This window comes from Lepus europaeus, chromosome 7, assembly GCF_033115175.1.
Source record: "Lepus europaeus isolate LE1 chromosome 7, mLepTim1.pri, whole genome shotgun sequence".
In the NCBI taxonomy this organism is placed as follows: domain Eukaryota; kingdom Metazoa; phylum Chordata; class Mammalia; order Lagomorpha; family Leporidae; genus Lepus; species Lepus europaeus.
The window spans coordinates 7,339,807-7,360,156 of NC_084833.1; the positions used below are offsets into that span (position 1 = coordinate 7,339,807).

Below are 20,350 nucleotides of genomic sequence, written 5' to 3' on the forward strand. Positions count from 1 at the left end.
GGTGCAATGGATTAAGCTGCTGCCTGGGATGCCAGCATTCCATGTGAGCGCAGGTTCAAGTTCTGGCTGCTCTGCTTCTGTTCCAGCTCCCTGCTAATGTGCCTGGGAAAGCAGCGGAAGACAGCTCAAGTCCTTAGGCCTCTGCACCCATGTGGGAGACCTGGAAGAAGCTCCTGGCTCCAGGCATCTGTCTGGCCTACCCCTAGCTGTTGTGGCCACTTGGGGAGTGAAGCAGCACATGGAAGCTCTCTCTCTCTCAAGTCTGCTTTTTAATAAATAAATAAATCCTTTAAAAAAACTTTTAAAAGTTTCTAAAGATTTATTTATGGGCTGGCATTGTGACGTAGCAGGTTAAAACTCCGCCTGCAGTGCTACCATCCCATATAGGTGCCAGTTTAAGTCCCTACTGCTCTACTTCCTATCCAGCTCCCTGCTAATGGGCCTAGGAAAGCAGTGGAAGATAGCCAAAGAGCTTAAGAGCTTGGGCCCCTGCACTCATGTAGGGAACCTGGAAGAAACTCCTGGGTTTGGTTTGGCCCAGCCCTGGCCATTGCAGCCATTTGGAGAATGAACCAGCACATGGAAGACCTCTCTCTCTAACTCTGCCTTTCAAATAAATAAAAAATAAACAATTATTTATTTATTTAGGATAGGCAGATCAGGACTGGGCCAGGCCAAACCCAGGAGCCTGGAACTCTATCCAAATCTCCCACATGATGGCAGGAGCCCATGTACTTGGGCCACCTTCTGTTAATTTCCTAGGTGTGTTAGCAGGGAGCTGGACTGGAAACAGAGCGGCTGGAACTTGAAGTGGTGCTCATATGGGATGCGGTGTCATAGGCAGAGGCTTAACCGGCTGTGGCACCATGCTGGCCTCCAAGCCATTATTTTAAATAAATTCTTTTCGTGCAAATGGGTTAATTTTTATGCATTTATTTTTCAAGATTTGTTTATCTGAAAGTTGAAGTTATAAAGAAAGGAGAGAGCGATCTTCCATCTGCTGGTTCATCCTGTAGATGACTGCAATGGCCAGCCCTAGAGCTTCGTCCGGGTCTCCACACAGGAGGCAGGGGCCCAAACACCTGGACCATCTTCTACTGCTTTTCCCAGGCCATCAGCAGGGAACTAGATGAGAAGTGAAGCAGCCACAATGCCACAAGGCTGGCCTTGGGTTGTTGGGTTTCTTTGTTTTGTTTTTTAAAGATTTTATTTGTTTACTTGAAAGAGTTACAGAGAGGCAGAGGCAGAGAGAGATAGGAGAGAGAGGTCTTCCATCCACTGGTTCACTCCCCAGAGCTGGGCCGATCCAAAGCCAGGAGTCAGGAGCTTCTTCTGGGTCTCCCACATGGGTGCAGGGGCCCAAGGACTTGGGCCATCTTCTAGTGCTTTCCCAGGCCATAGCAGAGAGTTGGATCAGAAGTGGAGCAGCCGAGACCCAAACCGGTGCCCATATGGGATACCAGCACTGCAGGCATAGGCTTTACTTGCTATGCCACAGCACCAGCCCCTAGGGTTGTTGGTTTTTCAAGAGAGATTTATTTTATTTGAAAGGCCTAGTAACAGAGAGGGAGAGAAACCTTTCATCTGCTGGTTGACTACTCAAAAGCCTGCAAGCCAGAAGCCCAGAATCCCATCCCATGTGGAGTGGCGGGGACCCAAGTACCCAAGTCACCATCCACTGCCTTCCCAGGTGCATTGGCAGGAAGCTGGATAGCATCAGAGCAGCTGAAACTCAAACTGGTGCTCCAATGTGAGGTGTGGCTTCACACACTGTGCTACACCTGACAATTAAGAAAAACTCTATTTTTAACATATCAACCTAATACATATCAGCGGAGGAAAATCCAATAAGCTAACTAAACTTCAAAATGGAATTAAAGCTTCAACATGGATGAACCTTGAAAACATAATGCCACATGAAATCAGCTAGATCCAGCTAAATACTCTGCCTCACTTACCTGGGGTACTCAGAACAGCCCAATTCATACAGACAAAAAGCAGAATACAGGTTACCAGGAGCCAAGAGAGGGCAAGCAGGAAGCTACTGTTTAAATAAACTTCCCAAATGGGGTAAAACATTGGGACACTTCTATCTGGGATGATGAAAACATTCTGGAAACAGTGACGCTGGTTACAAGCATTGTGAATATACTTAGTGCCATCGTACCGTATAATTGAAAATGTTTAAAATGGTAAATTTTGTTACATATATTTTGCCACAATAAAAAACTGAATTAAATCTCAAAGCTAAGGGCCAGCACTGTGGCACAGCAAGTAAAGCCACTGCCCATGATGCCGGAATCCCATATGGGCAACGGCTCGAGTCCTGGCTGCTCCATTTCCAAACCTGCATCTGGGAAAGCAGCAGCAGAGGACCCAAGTGCTTGGGCCCACACAGGAGACCTAGCAGAAGCTCCTGGCTTCAGTCCGGCCCGACACTGGCTGTTGCAGCCATTTGAGGAGTGAACTAGTGGATGAGAGCTCTCTCTCTGTCTCTCCCTCTAACTCTGCCTAAAGGGATTCATTTATTTAAAAGAGTTACAGCAAGACAGGGAGAGAAAAGAGAGAGGAGAGAGATCCTTAATTCACTGGTCCACTTCCCAAATGGCCAAAATGACCAGGGCTGGGCCAGACCAAAGCTAGGAGCCAGGAGCTTCTTCTGGGTCTCCCACATGGGTGCAGGGGCCCAATCACCCAGGCCACGCTCCACTGCCCTCCCAGACACACCAGCAGGGAGATGGATGAGAAGTAGAGCAGCCAGGACTTGAACCAGTGCCCACATGTGACGCCAGTAGCACAGTCGGCAGCTTAACCTGCCATGCCACAGCACCAACCCCCAAATAGATCTTAAAAAAAAAAAAAAAGCCCAAAGCTATGAGAAACTTTCAGACCACTATAATTGAGGAATAGTCTATAAGATAAACTAGTCCATATACTTTAAAATTATAAGGTTATAAGGCCGGCGCCGTGGCTTAACAGGCTTATCCTCCGCCTTGCGGCGCCGGCACACCGGGTTCTAGTCCCAGTTGGGGCGCCGGATTCTATCCCGGTTGCCCCTCTTCCAGGCCAGCTCTCTGCTGTGGCCAGGGAGTGCAGTGGAGGATGGCCCAAGTCCTTGGGCCCTGCACCCACACGGGAGACCAGGAGAAGCACCTGGCTCCTGCCTTCGGATCAGCGTGATGCGCTGGCCGCAGTGGCATTGGAGGGTGAACCAATGGCAAAGGAAGACCTTTCTCTCTGTCTCTCTCTCTCTCACTATCCACTCTGCCTGTCAAAAAAAAAAAAAAAAATTTATAAGGTTATAAAATTCAAAGAGGGAAGGCCAGCGCTGTGGTGCAGCAGGTTAACGCCCTGGCCTGAAGCGCTGGCATCCCATGTGAGCGCCAGTTTGAGACCCGACTGCTTCACTTCTGATCCAGCTCTCTGCTATGGTCTGGGAAAGCACTAGAAGATGGCCCAAATCCTTGGGCCCCTGCACCCATGTAGGAGACCCAGATCAGCTTCGGATCGGCCCAGCTCTGGGGAGTGAACCATTGGACGGAAGACCTCTCTCTCTCTCTCTCTCTGTAATTCTGACTTTCAAATAAATAAATTTTTAACAACAACAACAACAAAAATTCATAGACGGCCCAGAGTTGTAGCACAGCAGGCTAAGCTGCCACCTGCAACACTGGCATCCCATGAGTCCCAGCTGCTCCACTTCCAATCCAGCTCTCCCTGCTAACGCACTTGGAAAAGCAGTGGAAGGCCGGCACCATGGCTCACTTGGTTAATCCTCCGCCTGCGGCGCCGGCACCCTGGGTTCTAGTCCCAGTTGGGGTGCCGGATGCTGTCCCAATTGCTCCTCTTCCAGTCCAGCTCTCTGCTGTGGCCCAGGAAGGCAGTGGAGGATGGCCCAAGTGCTTGGGCCCTGCACCCGCATGGGAGACCAGGAGGAAGCACCTGGCTCCTGCCTTCGGATCAGCGCGGTGCGCCGGCCGCGGCGGCCATTGGAGGGTGAACCAACGGCAAAGGAAGACCTTTCTTTCTGTCTCTAACTCTGCCTGTCAAAAAAAAAGGGCATCGGAAGACGACCTGTGTGCTTGGGCCCCTTGCCACCCACGTGGGAGACCTGGATGGAGTTCCTGGCTCCTGGCTGTTGAGGTTATTTGGGGAGTGAAACAGCAGATGGAAGATCTCTCTGCCTCTCCCTCTCTGCCTTTCAAATAAATTAATCTTTAAAAAAATAAATTTCTTACATGGGAACATAAATAATTTGGGCAATACAATAAAACTGCACTGTCCAAACTAGAACTGAATAAATCCACAGCAAAAGAAGTCTACCTGATAAACCGGTCTCACGTGCAATCAAAACACAATGGCACAGGAGCCGGCATCAGGATGCCCATGTCCCACACTGGAGCGCCTGCGTGTTTCCCAAGTCTTCCTCCTTTCAATCCCAGCTCCTACTCATGTGCAGCCTGGAAGCAGCAGGTGATGACTCACGTCCTTGGGTCCCTGCCACTCATGTGGGAGACCTGGACTGAATTCGTGGCTTCTACCTGGCTCAGAGCCAGCTGTGGTAGGGATTCAGAGTTCTGAACCAGTAGAAGGGAGACCTTTGTCTATCTGTTCTTCAAACTGAATTAAATTAAAATGAAATGAAATAAAACAAAACACCACAATGACTTGGAGGAGGGAGAGGATGAAGAAAGACTGATTAATGGATACAATGACCCAGCTAGACAGGAGGAGCAAGTTATAGTGTACTATTGTGTGCAGGGTGATCACAGTTAACAGTACTGTATCATATAAATCAAAACAGTCTGAAGATTTCCAATGTTCTCATCACAAAGAAATAATGAATGTCTGCCAACAGTGGCTTTCTCACCCTCTGGTCTCAACTCCTTATACGATTACAAAATTATTGAGAAATGCAAAGCCCTTGTGTCTATGTGGGTTACAGTGATCCACATCCACCTTACCAGAAATTAAAACTAATCATTTAAAATTTATTGATTCATTCAAAATAACAATAAAATTACATGTTTATACAAATGATCTATTTTTATGTAAAAAGAAATTGTACTTCCAAAACAAAATGAAGTTTCATGACAAAAGTTGCACTGTTTAATTTTCTCCCACATCTCCTTAATATCTGGCTTAGTGGAGACAGCTGACTTTTTATATCTGCTTCTACATTCAGTGTGCTTCAGTATATTGTTTTGGTAGAAATAAATGAAGAAAACCTCACTTTACACTGATATGTGTAGGTGAAAACAGATTGAACAGCCTTTCAGGTACTGAGGATTTTCTTCTTCTTTTTTTTTTTTAAGATTTATTTATTTATTTATTTATTTGAAAGTCAAAGTTACACAGAGAGAAGAGAGGCAGAGAGCAAGGTCTTCCATCTGATGGTTCACTCCCTACTTGGCTGCAACAGCCGGAACTGTGCTGATCCGGAGCCGGGAGCCAGGGGCTTCCTCCAGGTCTCCCAACACAGGTGCAGGGACCCAAGGACTTGGGCCATCTTCTACTGCTTTCCCAGGCCATAGCAGAGAGCTGGAAGGAAGTGGAGCAGCTGGGTCTTGAACTGGTGCCCATATGGGATGCTGGCGCTTCAGGCCAGGGCGTTAACCTGCTGCGCCATAGCGCCGGCCCCAGCTTATTTTTTTTTTTTTCAAGATTTTATTTTATTTATTTGAAAGTCAGAGTTACACACAGAGAGAGAAGGAGGGCTAGAGAAAGAGAGGTCTTCCATCCACTGGTTCACTCCCCAGTGGCCACAACAGCCGGAGCTGCATCATTCGGAAGCCAGGAGCTCCATCCGGGTCTCCCATACGGGTGCAGGGGCCCAAGGACCTGGGCCATCGTCTACTGCTTTCCCAGGCCACAGCAGAGAGCCGGGTCAGAAGTGGAGCAGCTGGGACTCGAACCAACGCCCATATGGGATGCCAGCACTGCAGGCGGCGGTTTTACCCGCTACACCACAGTGCCGGTCCCAGGATTTTCTTCTTTAATACTAGACCAAAACTCAACAAGTGGTAGTTTTTAAAGGCTAGTAGCATTGTAGAATCCAAAATCTTATCAATGAATCTTTTGTATATGTTTACATTAAAATCCACTGTCATCTGGCACTGTGAATGGCTCTTTTACCAACTGGCAATCTGGAAAATCTCTCTTCTCTGAATTATGCAGAATTCCAAATTCTGACATTTCACTCAATATCAAAAAAATCACATTACTTAATTTTTCCATTGATCTCATTGGAAGAATCTTCAGCTGTTTACTAAAATTCTAATTTTTGCTTGAAAACTTGAGTTTTATCATTGGCAAGTGACCGGCTTACTTTGTTCATTTTCCAGAAAACACCCACTAAGTCCCCAGGGATAAGCAACCACAGCTTCTCCACTGGTTGTTCTCTCAGCTGAGCCTGTGGCTGGTTCGGTGCCAATGCTCACCTGCTCAAGACAACCACCACACTTCAGCACAGGGCGGCAATGCTCTGTGGGTATTCTGCATTTTGCCACTCAATCCTGGACAGACCTCGACTGCACGAAAATCAGTAACTTTTAGTGTTCCATCCAGGACATTCTTGAGTGAAAATGGCTTGTCTTCTCCAACAAGAAGCATGTGGCAGGAAAGACGATCACGGCTTCGCCCACTGGCAGAGTTTGGTGCCACTGCCCTGATCAGGCGATGGCGCCAGCAGCTTTCTCCCGACTGCTTCTGCACCAACAGTGCAAATGGAAATTAAGCTGTTCCAGGATAAACCATGAGATTCAAAAAGTTATTCAATCCTTTGAATATTTATCGCCACTTCTGTCTGTTGCTGAACATTCGCATAAAAAGAATTATTCTTCAAGAGTAGTTGGTGCTGACACAGCAAGACAAACCCTGTCTGTAGATTTGCGCATTTGTATAAAGTGCAAGTAAAATTCTGTAAACAAGATATTAACTGGGCCTTCATGTTTGCAGCTAAATCTTTAGTTTGATGAGTCCCAGGAACATCTGAAGGAGCACTGTCCGGAATTTTACTGTTCTTTCTATCCAGTGGGCATTCAGGAATGTCAGCTGTTCAAAACTTTATTAGTCTCCCAGCCACTGTGCAGGCTTCTACAGCCAAAACAAAGTAGCAAACTACCCTGTAGAAGGCTTCAGTGACTTTTTCATTTCCAGTTTGAAAGCTGGAACAAAATTTGGCTTTCAAACAGCTCAGTGTGTACATGTAAAATACTCAATTCTTTTTTGAAAAAACTCTGAACGGTCACTCTTCAATATCTCAGCTTAACTGGTACCACAATGTGACATGAAAACAGCTGGTTGAATGAGACACAGTAAGGTATGTTATTAACATTTGTAAAGCTAAAAAGACCGAGTTCATTAAAATTTCATTTCTTTCCTTTTCCCCTTAGTTGCAGTCTTGCCCAGTTTCTCTGGAGCAGAGTCCATGTCAGGATCTTTAAACAGAAGGTACAGCTGTGGTCGAAAAAACAAGTCTTCTAACCTCACTGTCTTAAGCCAACAATCCATCCTTAAATATAAGAGAAACATCACGTGTTTTCTTCTGCTTTTAGGAAAACAGAATTGGGTGCTAAGCAAGTTGTAAATAAAATTTCAAGAATTAGAAGGCCTCCCAAAAGTTTTTACAAGCTGTACTTGCTTCTTGTGTTTCCTCAAAGGTGCTAGGAAAATGCTTAGATTTCAAAACATGCTATTAGATGATAATGAGGCTTACAGAGAAAACTCTAACAGGTACAACTGAAGAGAGAGCACAGTAGTAGTACCAAGAAGAAACTATGTCCATCATTGAAAACTTCCACATTTACACCTTAAAGTACTAATTTAAAATTCTAGGGGCTGGCGTTATGGCCCAGCAGGTTAAACTAGAGTCTGCAATGCTGGCATCCCATAAGGGTGCCAGTTTGTGTCCAGGTTGCTCCAGTTCTGATCCAGCTCCCTGCTAATCTAACATGACTGGGAAAGTAGCAGACAATGGCCCAAGTGCTTGGGTCCCTGCTACCCATATGGGGGACCTGGATGAAGTGCCTGGCTCCTGTCTTCAGCCTGACCCAACCCCAGCTAATGGGGTCATTTGGGGAGCAAACCAACAGATGGAAGACATCTCTTTACCTCTCCTCTCTCTCTGTAACTCTGCCTTTCTAATAAATAAATAAATAAATAAAATTCTGGGGCCTGCGCTGTGGCATAGTAGGTTAAAGCCCTGGCCTGAAGCGCTGGCATCCCATGTGGGCGCCAGTTCTAGTCCCAGCTGCTCCTTTTCCGATCCAGCTCTCTGCTGTGGCCTGGGATAGCAATAGAAGATGACCCAAGTCCTTGGGCCCCTGCACCTATGTGGGAGACCTGGAAGAAGCTCCTGGCTCCTGGCTTCGGATCACCGCAGCTCAGGCCGTTGTGGCCATCTGGAGAATGAACCAGCAGTTGGAAGACCTCTGTGTCTCTACTTCTCTCTGTAACTCTAATTTTCAAACAAATAAAATAAATCTTAAAAAAAAAAAAAAAAACACCAGAAAACACAAGAACACAGAATCATGCATATCATTAGTCAAAAGAGGGATGATGTCATCACACATCATGTAGCCTCTGGAAAAACCACTGTACACTAGTCAGAGAACGAGAGTGAAAAGGCAGATACCGTGTTAATGCCATAATGTAAATAATTTTGACTTTTGGGGCCGGCGCCGTGGCTCACTAGGCTAATCCTCTGCCTGCGGCATCCAGCACCCCAGGTTCTAGTCCCGGTCAGGGCACCAGATTCTGTCCCGGTTGCTCCTCTTCCAGGCCAGCTCTCTGCTGTGGCCTGGGAGTGCAGTGGAGGATGGCCCAAGTCCTTGGGCCCTGCATCCGCATGGGAGACCAGGAGGAAGCACCTGGCTCCTGGCTTCGGACTGGCATAGCGCTGGCTGTGGCGGCCATTTGGGGGGTGAACCAACAGAAGAAGACCTTTCTCTCCGTCTCTCTCTCACTGTCTAACTCTGCCTGTCTAATAATAATTTTGACTTTCTGCACCACCTGGAAGGATCTCAGTGACGTCAAGGTCCCCCAAATACATCCAGAACCAAATTCAATCCTGCTCTTTCCAAAGTTAACCAGCGTCTCTTCAGCTCTGCCACGACAGGGGCCACACTTAGCACCAGGCAAACTAGGAAGCCCTTCCTAATCAGCTGTCGGGCTGCCAGGCCTGGCTCTACTGAGGAGGATGGCGCCAGAGACATAAACAGAACACATTCCCCAAAGCCGTGGATCCTGAACTTCACGGACCTCAGAGGACAGGGGACAGCAGGGACGCCATACATGAAGCACATCTCAGACTATCAGAATTCCTCTCCTGGGCCATGCCCCGAAGGAGATGGAACAAGGCAGACAAGACCACAAACGTGCTCAGGAAGGGAGTTCAAAGACGTCAAACGGAAGAAAAAGGAAGTGAGACGAGTCAGCAGAGGTGCCAAAAGGAAGCGGAACACAGTGACAGAACCACTCCCGCGAGGTCTGAGGCGACTCCTGGGGCAGGGCTGTAGGGGCGGCGGCCAGCAGCTTACTTGCTGTTCTGACAAGGCATTCGGGCTCCCAACAGGCAGCAGATGACTCAAACAAGGAACCAGAGGAGACCAAAATCTCAACCCAAACTTCAAAGCCACAGATTCACAGGAGCAACTGAGCCATAGGTGCAACTCTGAAGGCCACTCTGCTATGGGAAAAGAAACTTTTACCATCAGGAGCTGCAAAGGTTCCAGGCGGTCCTAAGAGAAACGGGGGTGGTCTCCGGGTCAAAGGGCCAATCCTGCACACAAAGGAAGGGGTGCAAAGAAAGCAAGCCCTGGAGTCCCGCAGAAAGGAGCCCGAGATCTCCCCTCCAGCACCCGGATCCCAATCCTCTCGAAACCCCTGCCATCACAGATGCTGACACTGACCGCCATGCAGAGATGTGGGCAGGCGGGGCCCGCACTGTGGTGCAGCAGGGTGCGCGGCCACCTGTAATGCCAGCTCCCACAGCAGGGTGCTGGTTTGAGTCCTGGTTACTATACTCCCGATTCAGCTTCCTGATAGCATGCACCCTGGGAGGGGCAGATTCCACCACACGGGAGACCTGGATGGCGTTTCAGGCTCCTGGCTGCAGCATGGCTTAGCTCCAGATGTTACAGGCATCTGGGGAGTGAACAAGCAGATGGAAGGTAGACAGATCTCTCTCTCTGCCTTTCAAATAGATGAAAATAAACACACATTTTAAACTCTTCACAGAACTTTCCAGCAGCATTTTATTTTCTTTCAGATATCTGACTGGTTAAAAAAAAAAAAAAATTGCTGGCCGGCGCCGTGGCTCAACAGGCTAATCCTCCGCCTTGCGGCGCCGGCACACCGGGTTCTAGTCCCGGTCGGGGCACCGATCCTGTCCCGGTTGCCCCTCTTCCAGGCCAGCTCTCTGCTGTGGCTAGGGAGTACAGTGGAGGATGGCCCAAGTGTTTGGGCTCTGCACCCCATGGGAGACCAGGAGAAGCACCTGGCTCCTGCCATTGGAACAGCGCGGTGCGCCGGCCGCAGCGCGCTACCGCGGTGGCCATTAGAGGGTGAACCAACGGCAAAGGAAGACCTTTCTCTCTGTCTCTCTCTCTCTCTCTCACTGTCCACTCTGCCTGTCAAAAAAAAAAAAAAAAAGAAAGAAAGAAAGAAAAAAAAAATTAAGGGGCCTGTGCTGTGGCGTAGTAGGTAAAGGGCCACCTGCAACACCAGCATCCCAAATAGACGCTGGTTCAGATCCCGGCTGCTCCACTTCCAATCCAGCTCACTGCTGATGCGCCTGGGAAAGCAGCGGAGGATGGTCCAAGTGCTTGGGCCCCTGCACCCACGTGGGAGATCTGGAAGAAGCTCTTGGCTTCAGCCTGGCCTAGCCCTGGCTATTGCAGCCATCTAGGGAGTGAACCAGTAGATGGAAGAACTCTCTCTATGTCTCTCCCTCTGTCTGTAATTCTGTCTTTCAAATAAGTAAAATAAATCTTTAAAAAATAAATAAATATATTAAAACAAATGTAAATATGCTCTACCAGAATCTCTTTAAAAAATGCCGGCATCCCACATCAGAGTGCCTGGGTTCCATACCTGGTTTTGCTCCTAACTCCAGTTTCCTGCTAATGCTACCCTAGGAAGCAGCAGCAGCCGCGATTCAAGTGGCTGGGTCCCTACCAACCAAGAGGGGCACTTGCATTGAGTTCCTGGCGTGGCCTAGCCCTAGCCATTGTAGGCATTTCAGGAGCAAAATAGCAAATGAGAACCCTTTGTGTCACAAATAAAGAAGGTAGAGGAAAATGGGGACCACCTAGACACAGGCTGTCAGTAACCACACGGTGCTCAGGGGGTACAATGACAGGTCATTGCAGCCATGACAGGAGCAGCCAGCCCCCACAGCCGGGCGGCTGGAACTCTGTCTAGGCAGGTTCGCTCCCCCTTCAAGCTCTCACACTTCAGTTTTCTGCTACAAGAGAAGAGGGGGAGCACAATCCTGTCCTCTAGCAACGGGAAGCCCTGGCATTTGGTGACTGACAGCTCCTGCCTTTCCGGCTGAGACCTCAAGCTCCAATGTCCAAAAACTCTTCTCTAGGGGCTGGCATTGTGGCGTAGCAGGTAAAGACTCTGTAGCACCGGTATCCCAAGTGGACACCAGTTCAAGTCCCAGCTGCTCCACTTCTGATCCAGCTCCCTGCTAATGTGCCTGGGAAAGCAGCAGAAGATGGTCCAAGTCCTTGGACCCCTGCACCCACGTGGGTGGCCTGGATCAAGCTCTGGGCTCCTGGCTTTGGTCTGGCCCAGTCCTGGCAGTTGCGGCCATCTGGGGAGTGAACCAGTAGATGGAAGATCTCTCTCTCTCTCTCTCTCTCTCTCTGTTTCTCCTTCTCTCTCTCTAATTCTGCCTTTCAAATAAAATAAATCTAAAAAAAAAAAAAAGCCCACAAAACACAACTCTTCTCTGAGTTCTTCCCCAGCAGACCTGGATAGAGAGTCCCACTGCACTGATCCGAAGCCCTGGGGTCTCACGGAATTTAGCAGCCAGACTGTAGCAGGCAGGAGTCCAGAGTGTGGTCCCACCTCTCTTCCAGACCCACACACGGGGAGCCAAGTGTACAGCCAGTCTCTTCTTTCTGGCCAGGCTGAGGGCCTTTTGCCAAGTTGTGTGCTTAGGAAGGGGGCCCAAGGAAAGGAGTCGTGCCTCAGGGCCTCCAGTGAAAGCAGACGAAGTGGCCAGAGTATTGGCACCGGGTGCAGGCCCAGCCTGGGGTCCCACTCCAGTTTGAAGTAGGGCAGGGGTTGTTCACGGATGGGCAGCTTCCACACTCATGCCTGGGAGAGCATAGCCCCAGAGGAGGCAGACCTTGGTACTGCCAACTTCCCAAAGAGCAGAGGAAAATAGGCCATGGCTGCTCCAAACCAGCTCGACTGGTTCTACAGAGAAGCCGCTGGTCTGCTCCGCCTTCCTTATGTGAAAAAGAGAAGGGCCAAAAAGGTGGCTTGGAGCCAGGCACTGCACACACCCCTCCCTCTCCTCTTTCTTCCTGCCCAGAGCTCCCCACCCTCACCCAGTCTCTCCCCCAACACACACACACACTTTCCTTCAGGGACCTCCCCAATGTCAGCGTCACCTGGATCTCTCTCCTACCATAGCTTGCGATCACATGGCATGACTAAAATCAATAATTTGGTGCACTAGTGGAAATACCTTTTTGCTCTTTTGGCCATTTTCTAGAGAGAAATTTAAGGAATAACTGAAAGTAGAAAAATGAGCACCAACCCAAAGACAGACATCTGTGGAGAGAACTCCCCGCAGGGACAGAGACACTTCAAACACTCGACAAAACAGACACCAGAAGGGCTCCAGCCTGCTCATCCCCCAGAAGTGCTGCTCCTGGGGCAGGAGGAGAGCACGGCTGCGTTCTCAGCCAGAAGGGGCAGACGCCCTCTTGCTGCTGTTTCAGAATCCGCTGCTCCGGGCCCTAAGTGCAGCATGCCGGCAACTCATATGGGCGCCAGCTCGAGTTCCAGCTGCTCCACTTTCGATCCAGCTCCCTGCTAATGGCCTAGGAAAACAGCAGAATGGCCCAAGTGCTTGGGCCCCTGTCACTTGTGTGGGAGACCCAGATGAAATTCTAGGCTCCTGGCTTCGGCCTGGCCCAGCCCCAGGCACTGTGGCCATTTGAGGAGTGAACCAGCGGATGAAAGATCTGTCTCTCCATCTCTAACTCTTTCAAATAAACAGATCTTTAAAATCCAGCTGTCCCGTCTTCACCCACAGGTGACAGTGACAGTAAGTGGCCACACCAGAAGGCTGCGCTGGCCAGCAGTGTCTGCCTCGCGGGTGCCGACAGGGGAGGGTGGTTTGTAAAGGCTCACCCTTCCGTGTTGGGACACAGGCGGAAACGCACAGGTACCACTTCAGTGACTCACTCGGCTCTGCTGAAGGCTGGGAGAGAGCCTAGAGAGCCCAAGCTACAAGTGCAAAACGTGCAAACGCCGGAACCTCGTCAGGACATGGAACCCAGCCCCTCTGGGTGTCACTGTGCCATTCAGGGAGGAAGGGCCAGGCTTGGACTCCACCCACCTTCTTCACAGCCCTCACAATCTTTTGCTTTGAGGCTAACCCAGCAGCAGCACCAGGGCTAAGGGAGGATCAAACTCTCTTCTCCCCAGCTCCTCCCCTCAGAGCAGAGGTGCAGGAGCCCCGCCTACAGCTTAACCAAGGAGGGAGCTCGGGGTCCTGGTGCCGCAGGAACCCTCATCAGGCAGTCTGGGGAGGAGGCGGCTCACCTCCCAGCCCTCTCCATCTGCTGAGGTTACTCCCCCCAGTCCATTAATGGGCTCCAAAGTGCTGCAGGGGAGGCCATTTAGCAGAGATGCTATCAGGGGGCCAAAGGTGGCGCCCAGCCCCCACCCTGCTGTCCATAATGGGCCACGAAGTCTGGGGGTTGGCTGCACTCTAGGCATAAAATATTCATTCAAGTCGACCTCATACATACGTAGGAATGTCATGGGAACTGCGGGGAGAAGAGCGATGCTAGCCAGGTGGCTAAGTGCTCAGTGAGAACGAGTTCACGAGGCCTAGGTAATCCTGGTCAGATGCCCACTGAGAATCGGGCTGTTCTGTCCAAAGGGGAAACACTTCAGTCTGAGAAGTTCTGATTCTCAAGACAGCTAAGCATGCAAACCTCTCAAGCACACAAATTCTCAGCCTTTGTCTACCTCATAGGCATCAATTCTGCTTAAGATATTTATGCTACGAAAAAGAAAAAAAGGCTCCGGTCCAACCTTTAGTCATAGTCTAGAAGATTCAGTTATCCCTGTACAAATTTGATTTTAATCTGAAGCACACTAAGTTTCAATGACTGCCTTCTGTTTAGCTCCTTCCCAAAGTCCACAGATAGGGGAGAAAATATTATAATTTACCAGGCCTGGTTATTTTTGCGGGTTCAAAGGTTAGCACTCCCAGGACTCCTCCAGCCCTTGCTCTAACAATACCCCTTCCCTAATCTCGAGGACCAAGCAGAAAGCGAGACTTCATGGTTTGACAAACTCACCCACATCCCTGACCAGAAGGCAGCAGCACTACCAAAGGGCCCCAGCCAGGGCCAAAGGTCAGAGTGAGAGCCAGCGCCCAGAGCTCTGACAGTGCAGCACGGCTCTCAGAGCTAACTGAGCCCATCTCCTTGGAGGACATCAACAACGGAGCACTCAGTGCGACATCTGGCCGGAACCAACGCCAGGGTCTGAAGAGCTCATGCACTCGGCGTGGCTCTTCCTCACAGGACCCTGGGGCTTGGATTTGCTCCCGTAACAGACACTCCCAAGCTCCTTATGCCATTTGCTCCCTAGAAAAGTGACAGCAGCCCCTCCGTGGGCAGTCACAGGCTACTGCTGTCTCTCAGGAGCTCTCTCTCATGGTTTCTGAAGCCCGGAGGCAGGGCTGGCCAGAAGCCATGCAGCCCCTCCCCCTGGGGTTACAGAGAGCTCTACCAGCAGCAAGTGAACTCTGGAAGTTGGACCCTTCTCCACACTTGCTGGGGACCGCTGCTGCTGGTGCTGCTGGCGGGGAGACAAACAGTCATCTTGCTGATTGCTTTCAGGACTGCCAAGCCTCCAGGCCAGGCTACCGAAGCCATTTGGAAAAGAAGGGAACAGAAAGCTCCGTTAGCAGACTAAGAGTCCCCAAAACTACCAGCCCCAGGCCAGACCCTCGCTCTGCAACAGGAAGTCTATGTTGTGAAAAAGCACATCTAGACAAGTGTCACAAACATCTACAGAAAGGGCTTGACTGTGTTTTATCTCCGACTCTCACTGTAGAAGCAGAGCTGGCAGCTCCCCTGCAACACAGGTTGATTTTTATGCTTGAACACTGTGTGTGTGTGTGTGTGTGTGTGTGAGACGTGATCAAAGGGCTCCTGGAATCAGCTTTTCATCAGCCACAGTTTTAAAGAAAGTGCGAGAGGAAGAGCAAGAAAAGAGATTGGAGACAACCACTGGAGTTTATTTACCGATTTTCTGGGGAAACCACAGTTTAAATAATTTAACTCTAAATAAGGTGACACAGGACCCTTCAGGCAAGGGAATCAGTCCAACCAAGTCCCTTGCTTTTCATTTCATAACACTGAGGCCACTGCAAAGGCTGCACTTCCATGGCCACTTCAGCTGGAATTCCACAGGACCAAGAAGAGATCTCTTGCCTTACTTGGCGGCATGATCTGTTCTAAAGGAAGCCAAAGTTTCTGCCATCCCTGGCCTTGCGATCAGAAGAGCTGCTGCTGCAAGAGTACAGCACCTGCTTGGGACAGGCGTCACCCACGGTTCTGCAAAGGCTGTGCTCTCCCTGTGTGTGATCGGCTACCCTGAGAACTACGCAGAAGTGGCTCAGGGGAACCTGAGTCCAAAGAGAGTAAAATGGGGATGAGCAATGCAAACTTCACAACAGAGCGACAGCGCACGCAGCCCCTGCTCTGGACAGAGTTATTCAGAGCAGCTCACATTCCAAAATGGTTCCCAGGCACGGCTATCCTGAACCCAACGCACTCGCCGAGCAGTATGCCCGGCGTGTCAGGATGAGAGGAGTCAACGCGCACCCCACAAGGCCACGGCGACAGCACACCCACATTTGGTAAACAGCACAAAGAAACCACACGGAGGCCGCCCGGGACTCCACGCCGGTGAGCACCAGGTCCCACGGCCTCCTGGGCAGGAGGCCCTCCACGCCACTCCCCAGATGCCTGAGGGTGCCAGTTAGGCCCTCAGCCCCCTCCTTCCAGCTCCCACTCCACAGTCTCGGGAAGTTATCCAGCTAAGCAGGGCCCACCTGCCAACACCAAGGCTGCGAGAGGAAAAAGGACGGAACAAGCAGCCTCAAGAGGGCAGAGAGTGGCTCCCCGAACAGAGAAACAGCTGGCAAGCGAGGGCGAGGACCGAGGGCGAGGACCGCTGCGGGACACAGACCAAGCTCCCCGTTCCCAAAGACTCTGCCCCGCACAGAGCCAGCTGTCAGGCCCGCCCCTCCCTCTCAATGCCCCTGCACCCCAGAAACAAACAACCCTTACACAAGAAAAGGGCCCGCCACCACCGAGAAACACTCCGTCCAGAACTCTCGGGTTCCTAACTGTGCGGGTGACAGACAGCAGGGGCTCACAGAAAAGCCACACCGAGTAGGACACGCGGTGAGGATCTGCCGGAGCGGGTCAACCAGAGAGAATGAAAACACTGAAGCTACAGCTCTACCCCAGCGGCCACCAAGAAAGGGGAACAGGAGGGAGGGTGGAGGACCCAAACGCACTGCAGCCCCCCGGCAGGAGGGCGCCTTGGCCAGGCCCTGCTGTCTGGGCCCAAGAAAGTTCTCCGAGGTAAGGCAGGGCGTCCCCCCACAGGGCACTCAGCAAGGGTCCCAGCAGCCAGGAGGGCTGAAAGGGGACGCCTGGCGCCCGGCAAGCGGGAGGACACACCACAGCGGTGACGGCCAGGATGGCGGCAGCTTGTAGGGTCGGGAGGCTGAGGCGTAGGGCAAGCACTTGCTGGGAATTCCAGAGAGGAGCCAACGGTAAAGGAACAGGGACGGGACAGCAGCACGCGGGGGCGGGGGCTGTCCGCAGGACGTGAAGACGGCAGGAGAGGAGCAAAGCCCGCGGAGAGGCCCCGCGAGGAGGTGAGGGGAAGCCAAGGGGGCAGCACGGCAGTAAGCCGGGAGTGACAGGCACCGAGCGTCCGGGTCCGCGCCGCAGAGCAGCACAGACAGCAAAGACGGCGCCGCAGAGGCCCGGGAGAGGAGTGAGCAACAGGTTGTGTGCATACACAGGGCGGAAACAGCGAGCGACCGTCCCGCGGGGTGCGGGTCGCGGCCAGGGCAAAGGCCCGCGGAGCACGCAGGGCGACGAGCAGGAGGCGCAGGGGGCTTGGAAGCCGAACCCTGGGGGAGGAGAGCGCGAGGGGCCCCCAGGGTTCCGAAGGCAGTGAGGACTGGAACCCCAAAGCAACCTGTGGGAAAACTGCGCGCATGACAGCTGGGAAACACGGAAGCGACACAAGGCAGCGCCAGGAGCCAGGGAGCTCCCGGGGAAAAGACGGGAAAGTGATGAGCGAAGAGTAGGCGAGCGGTTTGGAAAGGTGATGAGGGCGGAGCTGGTGGGCTGCGAGCGAGCGAGAGCACACGGGGCTAAGGAGGAAGCGGGGTGGACACAGCTGGGCAGCCGCAAGCGGACAGGGCTCGAGGCGAACACCCTCCCGGGCGAGGACCCTGCGGGTCGTCACCAGGGGCCGGGAGAAGCGGCGCGGGCGGAGGGAGAGGTGGCCGGCGATCTGTGGCCAGGCGCGGGGTGCTGCTCGAAGCGTGGGTGGAAGACGACCAGAGAGGGCCCAGAGAGAAAAAGGGAAGAGAGGGGGAGCTGAGGAGGTGAACACGGAAGAGCGCAGGAGGGCGGCGAGGGGCGGAGGGGGTCGGCAGGGGGACAAGTGTGCAGCCTGGAGTCAGTTCAAGGTGGGTCCCGGGTCAGGACTCGGAAGGGGGATGTGCGGGGCCGGATGACAGGGCAGCCGGGGCACGAGGAGAGCAGAGGAGGGAGGAGGCTCCGCAAGGTGCAGGGGCCCAGCCAGAGAATCCGGGGAGCCCTCGGGGCTCCTTACCTGCTCCGTGTCCCTCTCGTTCAGCGTGGGTAGGGGGGTCCGGGCGCTGGACATGGCGCCGGTATCTCAGGGGAGGGAACCGAGAAGCTTGGAGTAAGGGAGGGAAGGGAAGGCGCGGAGCCCGGCCGGGCGGGGCTTCTCACAGCAGGAGCGCCCGCCGCATGGGCCCCGGCCGGGGGTGCGGGGAGGCCGGGCAGCCGCTCACGCCAGCCCGGGGATGCGCCGCTCGGGCTAGGCCGCGCCGGCTCCGAGCGGCTCCGGACCGCACCCCCCCGACCCCCGGCTGGGCTGTGCCGCCTTTCGGCCGGGCTGCGCCGCTCCGCCTACTCTCTGCCGCCGCAGCCGGCCGCCTGCCTCGCTCCTCCCCTGCCCTCAGCGGCACTGCTCCGCGCCCGGCACACAGGCAGCCGCCGCCGGACCTGCTGCTCCCAACATGGCCGCCACCACCGCCGGCCCTCGGCTCTTTCCGCCGGCGGCAGCCGGAAACATCCGAAGCGCTTAGGAACGGGAGGGGGGCGCGCCTTCTCCTCGCGGCCGGGGTCTACGGGTCAATTCCGGAAACAGCCGAAGAAGGTAATCCCCGGAGACGCGCGCACCTCCTCGATTCCGAAGACCGAGCTTCGGCTCTGTTTACGGAAATCTACGAAGTGGCTCCGGGCCCTCCTGAGCCGCCCAAGCCACGCCCACCGCCCTTTCCCCGCCCACGTCAAGCCGGCTTTCGGCAGTTTCCGGAAACACCCGAAGAGGCTCCGCGTGCGGAGCCGGCCACGCCCCCGTCCTGCTGAGCGGCCGAGGGCGGCAGTCGGCCATTTCCGGCAACACCCGAGGCCCGCCGAGTCCGCGGTCATTTCCCCCCGGGGGTTCCCAGAGCCTGGCTCTTCGTTTCTTTCCGTCAGTTTTCGGGTATTTTCAAACCTTGGACGGGACGCGTGGGTCCCCGTGCGTGTTGTTATTTGACTAAGAAGAAGACGAGGCTGTTAGCCATCCCTGCGGCCGGTGGACTTTGGACCTGGAGCAGCTTCCTGCTGCGTGTCTGTTCGTCCCCCTGTCGGTCATCTCATAAAATCCGTCTTCTGTTTATGGCCCCACTACAGGCCGTCAACATGTGTCACCTGACAAACGCGACGTCAGTCTATTACCTGCCTGCCTCCCGCCCACCACCTGCCGCGGGCTCTCCTGTCCGTGAATGCCCGCACCTGGTCCGCAGGTCAGCGTCCGGACGTCCAGGGCCCTGCCTCCCAGCCCCAGCTCTGCGATCCTGGGAAACCCACCTGCCGTCTCTGAGCTTGGGCTCCTGTCCCAGAGATGACGTTAAATGCCCCTACCAGGTAAGCCAGGAGAGATCGTCTCATCTTTTTTTCTTTTAAAAAACAATGCACCTTTTCCAGCGGTTAGGTCGACGTGGGACGCCCGCATCCCGCCCCTGAGGGGCCGGGCTCAAGCCCCTGCTACTCTGCTTCCAATCCAGCTTCCTCCTCATCCGCACCCTGGGAGGCAGCAAGTGATGGCTCAAATACCCGTGTCCCTGCCGCCCACATGGGAGACCCCAGGATTGAGGTCTGGACTCCAGGCTTCTGACTGGCCTAGCCCTGGCTGTTGTGGGGATTCTCCTCCATCTCTCTGCCTTTGAAATAAAATGAAAATTAATTAAAAAAAAAATAAACATAGTGTGCATTCCCACGTGGGAGACCCAGAAGAAGCTCCGGACTTCTGGCTTCGGCCCTGGCCCAGCTCTGGCAGTTGCAAACATCTGGGGAGGGAACCAGCAGATGGAAGATCAATCTCTCTCTCTGTCTCTGTAACTCTGCCTTTCAAATAAATAATGAAATATTTTTTTAAAAAGTGTGCATGCATTTTCCATGAGTTTTTATTTACTTATTTGAGCGGCTAGGTGTAGGAGTTGGGAAGGGTCTCCATCCACTAAGACACTTACTTCCCCATTGTCTACAACAGCCCAGTCAGGCTGAAGCTGGGAGCTGGGAACTCCATCCAGATCTCCATCGTGGGTGGCGTGGGTGGAGGAGACCCAGGTAGGTACCTGAGCCTTGGCGGCTGCCTCCCAAGGTCTGCATTAGCAGGAGGCTGGAGTTAGGAGCAGGACCTGGGCACTGGACTCAGATGCCCACTCCGACTCGGAACCCAGGTGTCACCGCTGGCATTGTAAATGCTAGTCCACACACCTGCCCCAGACCTTCCCTTCATCCCCACGTCACTG

General features: G+C 52.8%; 1 protein-coding gene across 6 annotated transcripts in view; it reads right to left on the reverse strand.

The window, feature by feature from the left end:
• MARK2 (microtubule affinity regulating kinase 2) overlaps positions 1-18,721 on the reverse strand; it is a 68,801-nt gene extending 50,080 nt beyond the window's left edge. For 2 of the 6 annotated variants that reach the window (XM_062195940.1, XM_062195938.1), the window contains exon 1: positions 18,136-18,721. In XM_062195940.1, coding sequence (XP_062051924.1) covers positions 18,136-18,189 — 54 coding nt within the window. In that variant the 5' untranslated portion in view covers positions 18,190-18,721. The remainder of the gene's footprint in view (positions 1-18,135) is intronic. The other 4 variants (XM_062195944.1, XM_062195942.1, XM_062195939.1 and 1 more) reach the window with 3 other exon arrangements.
• Between the last annotated feature and the right edge of the window lie 1,629 nt (positions 18,722-20,350).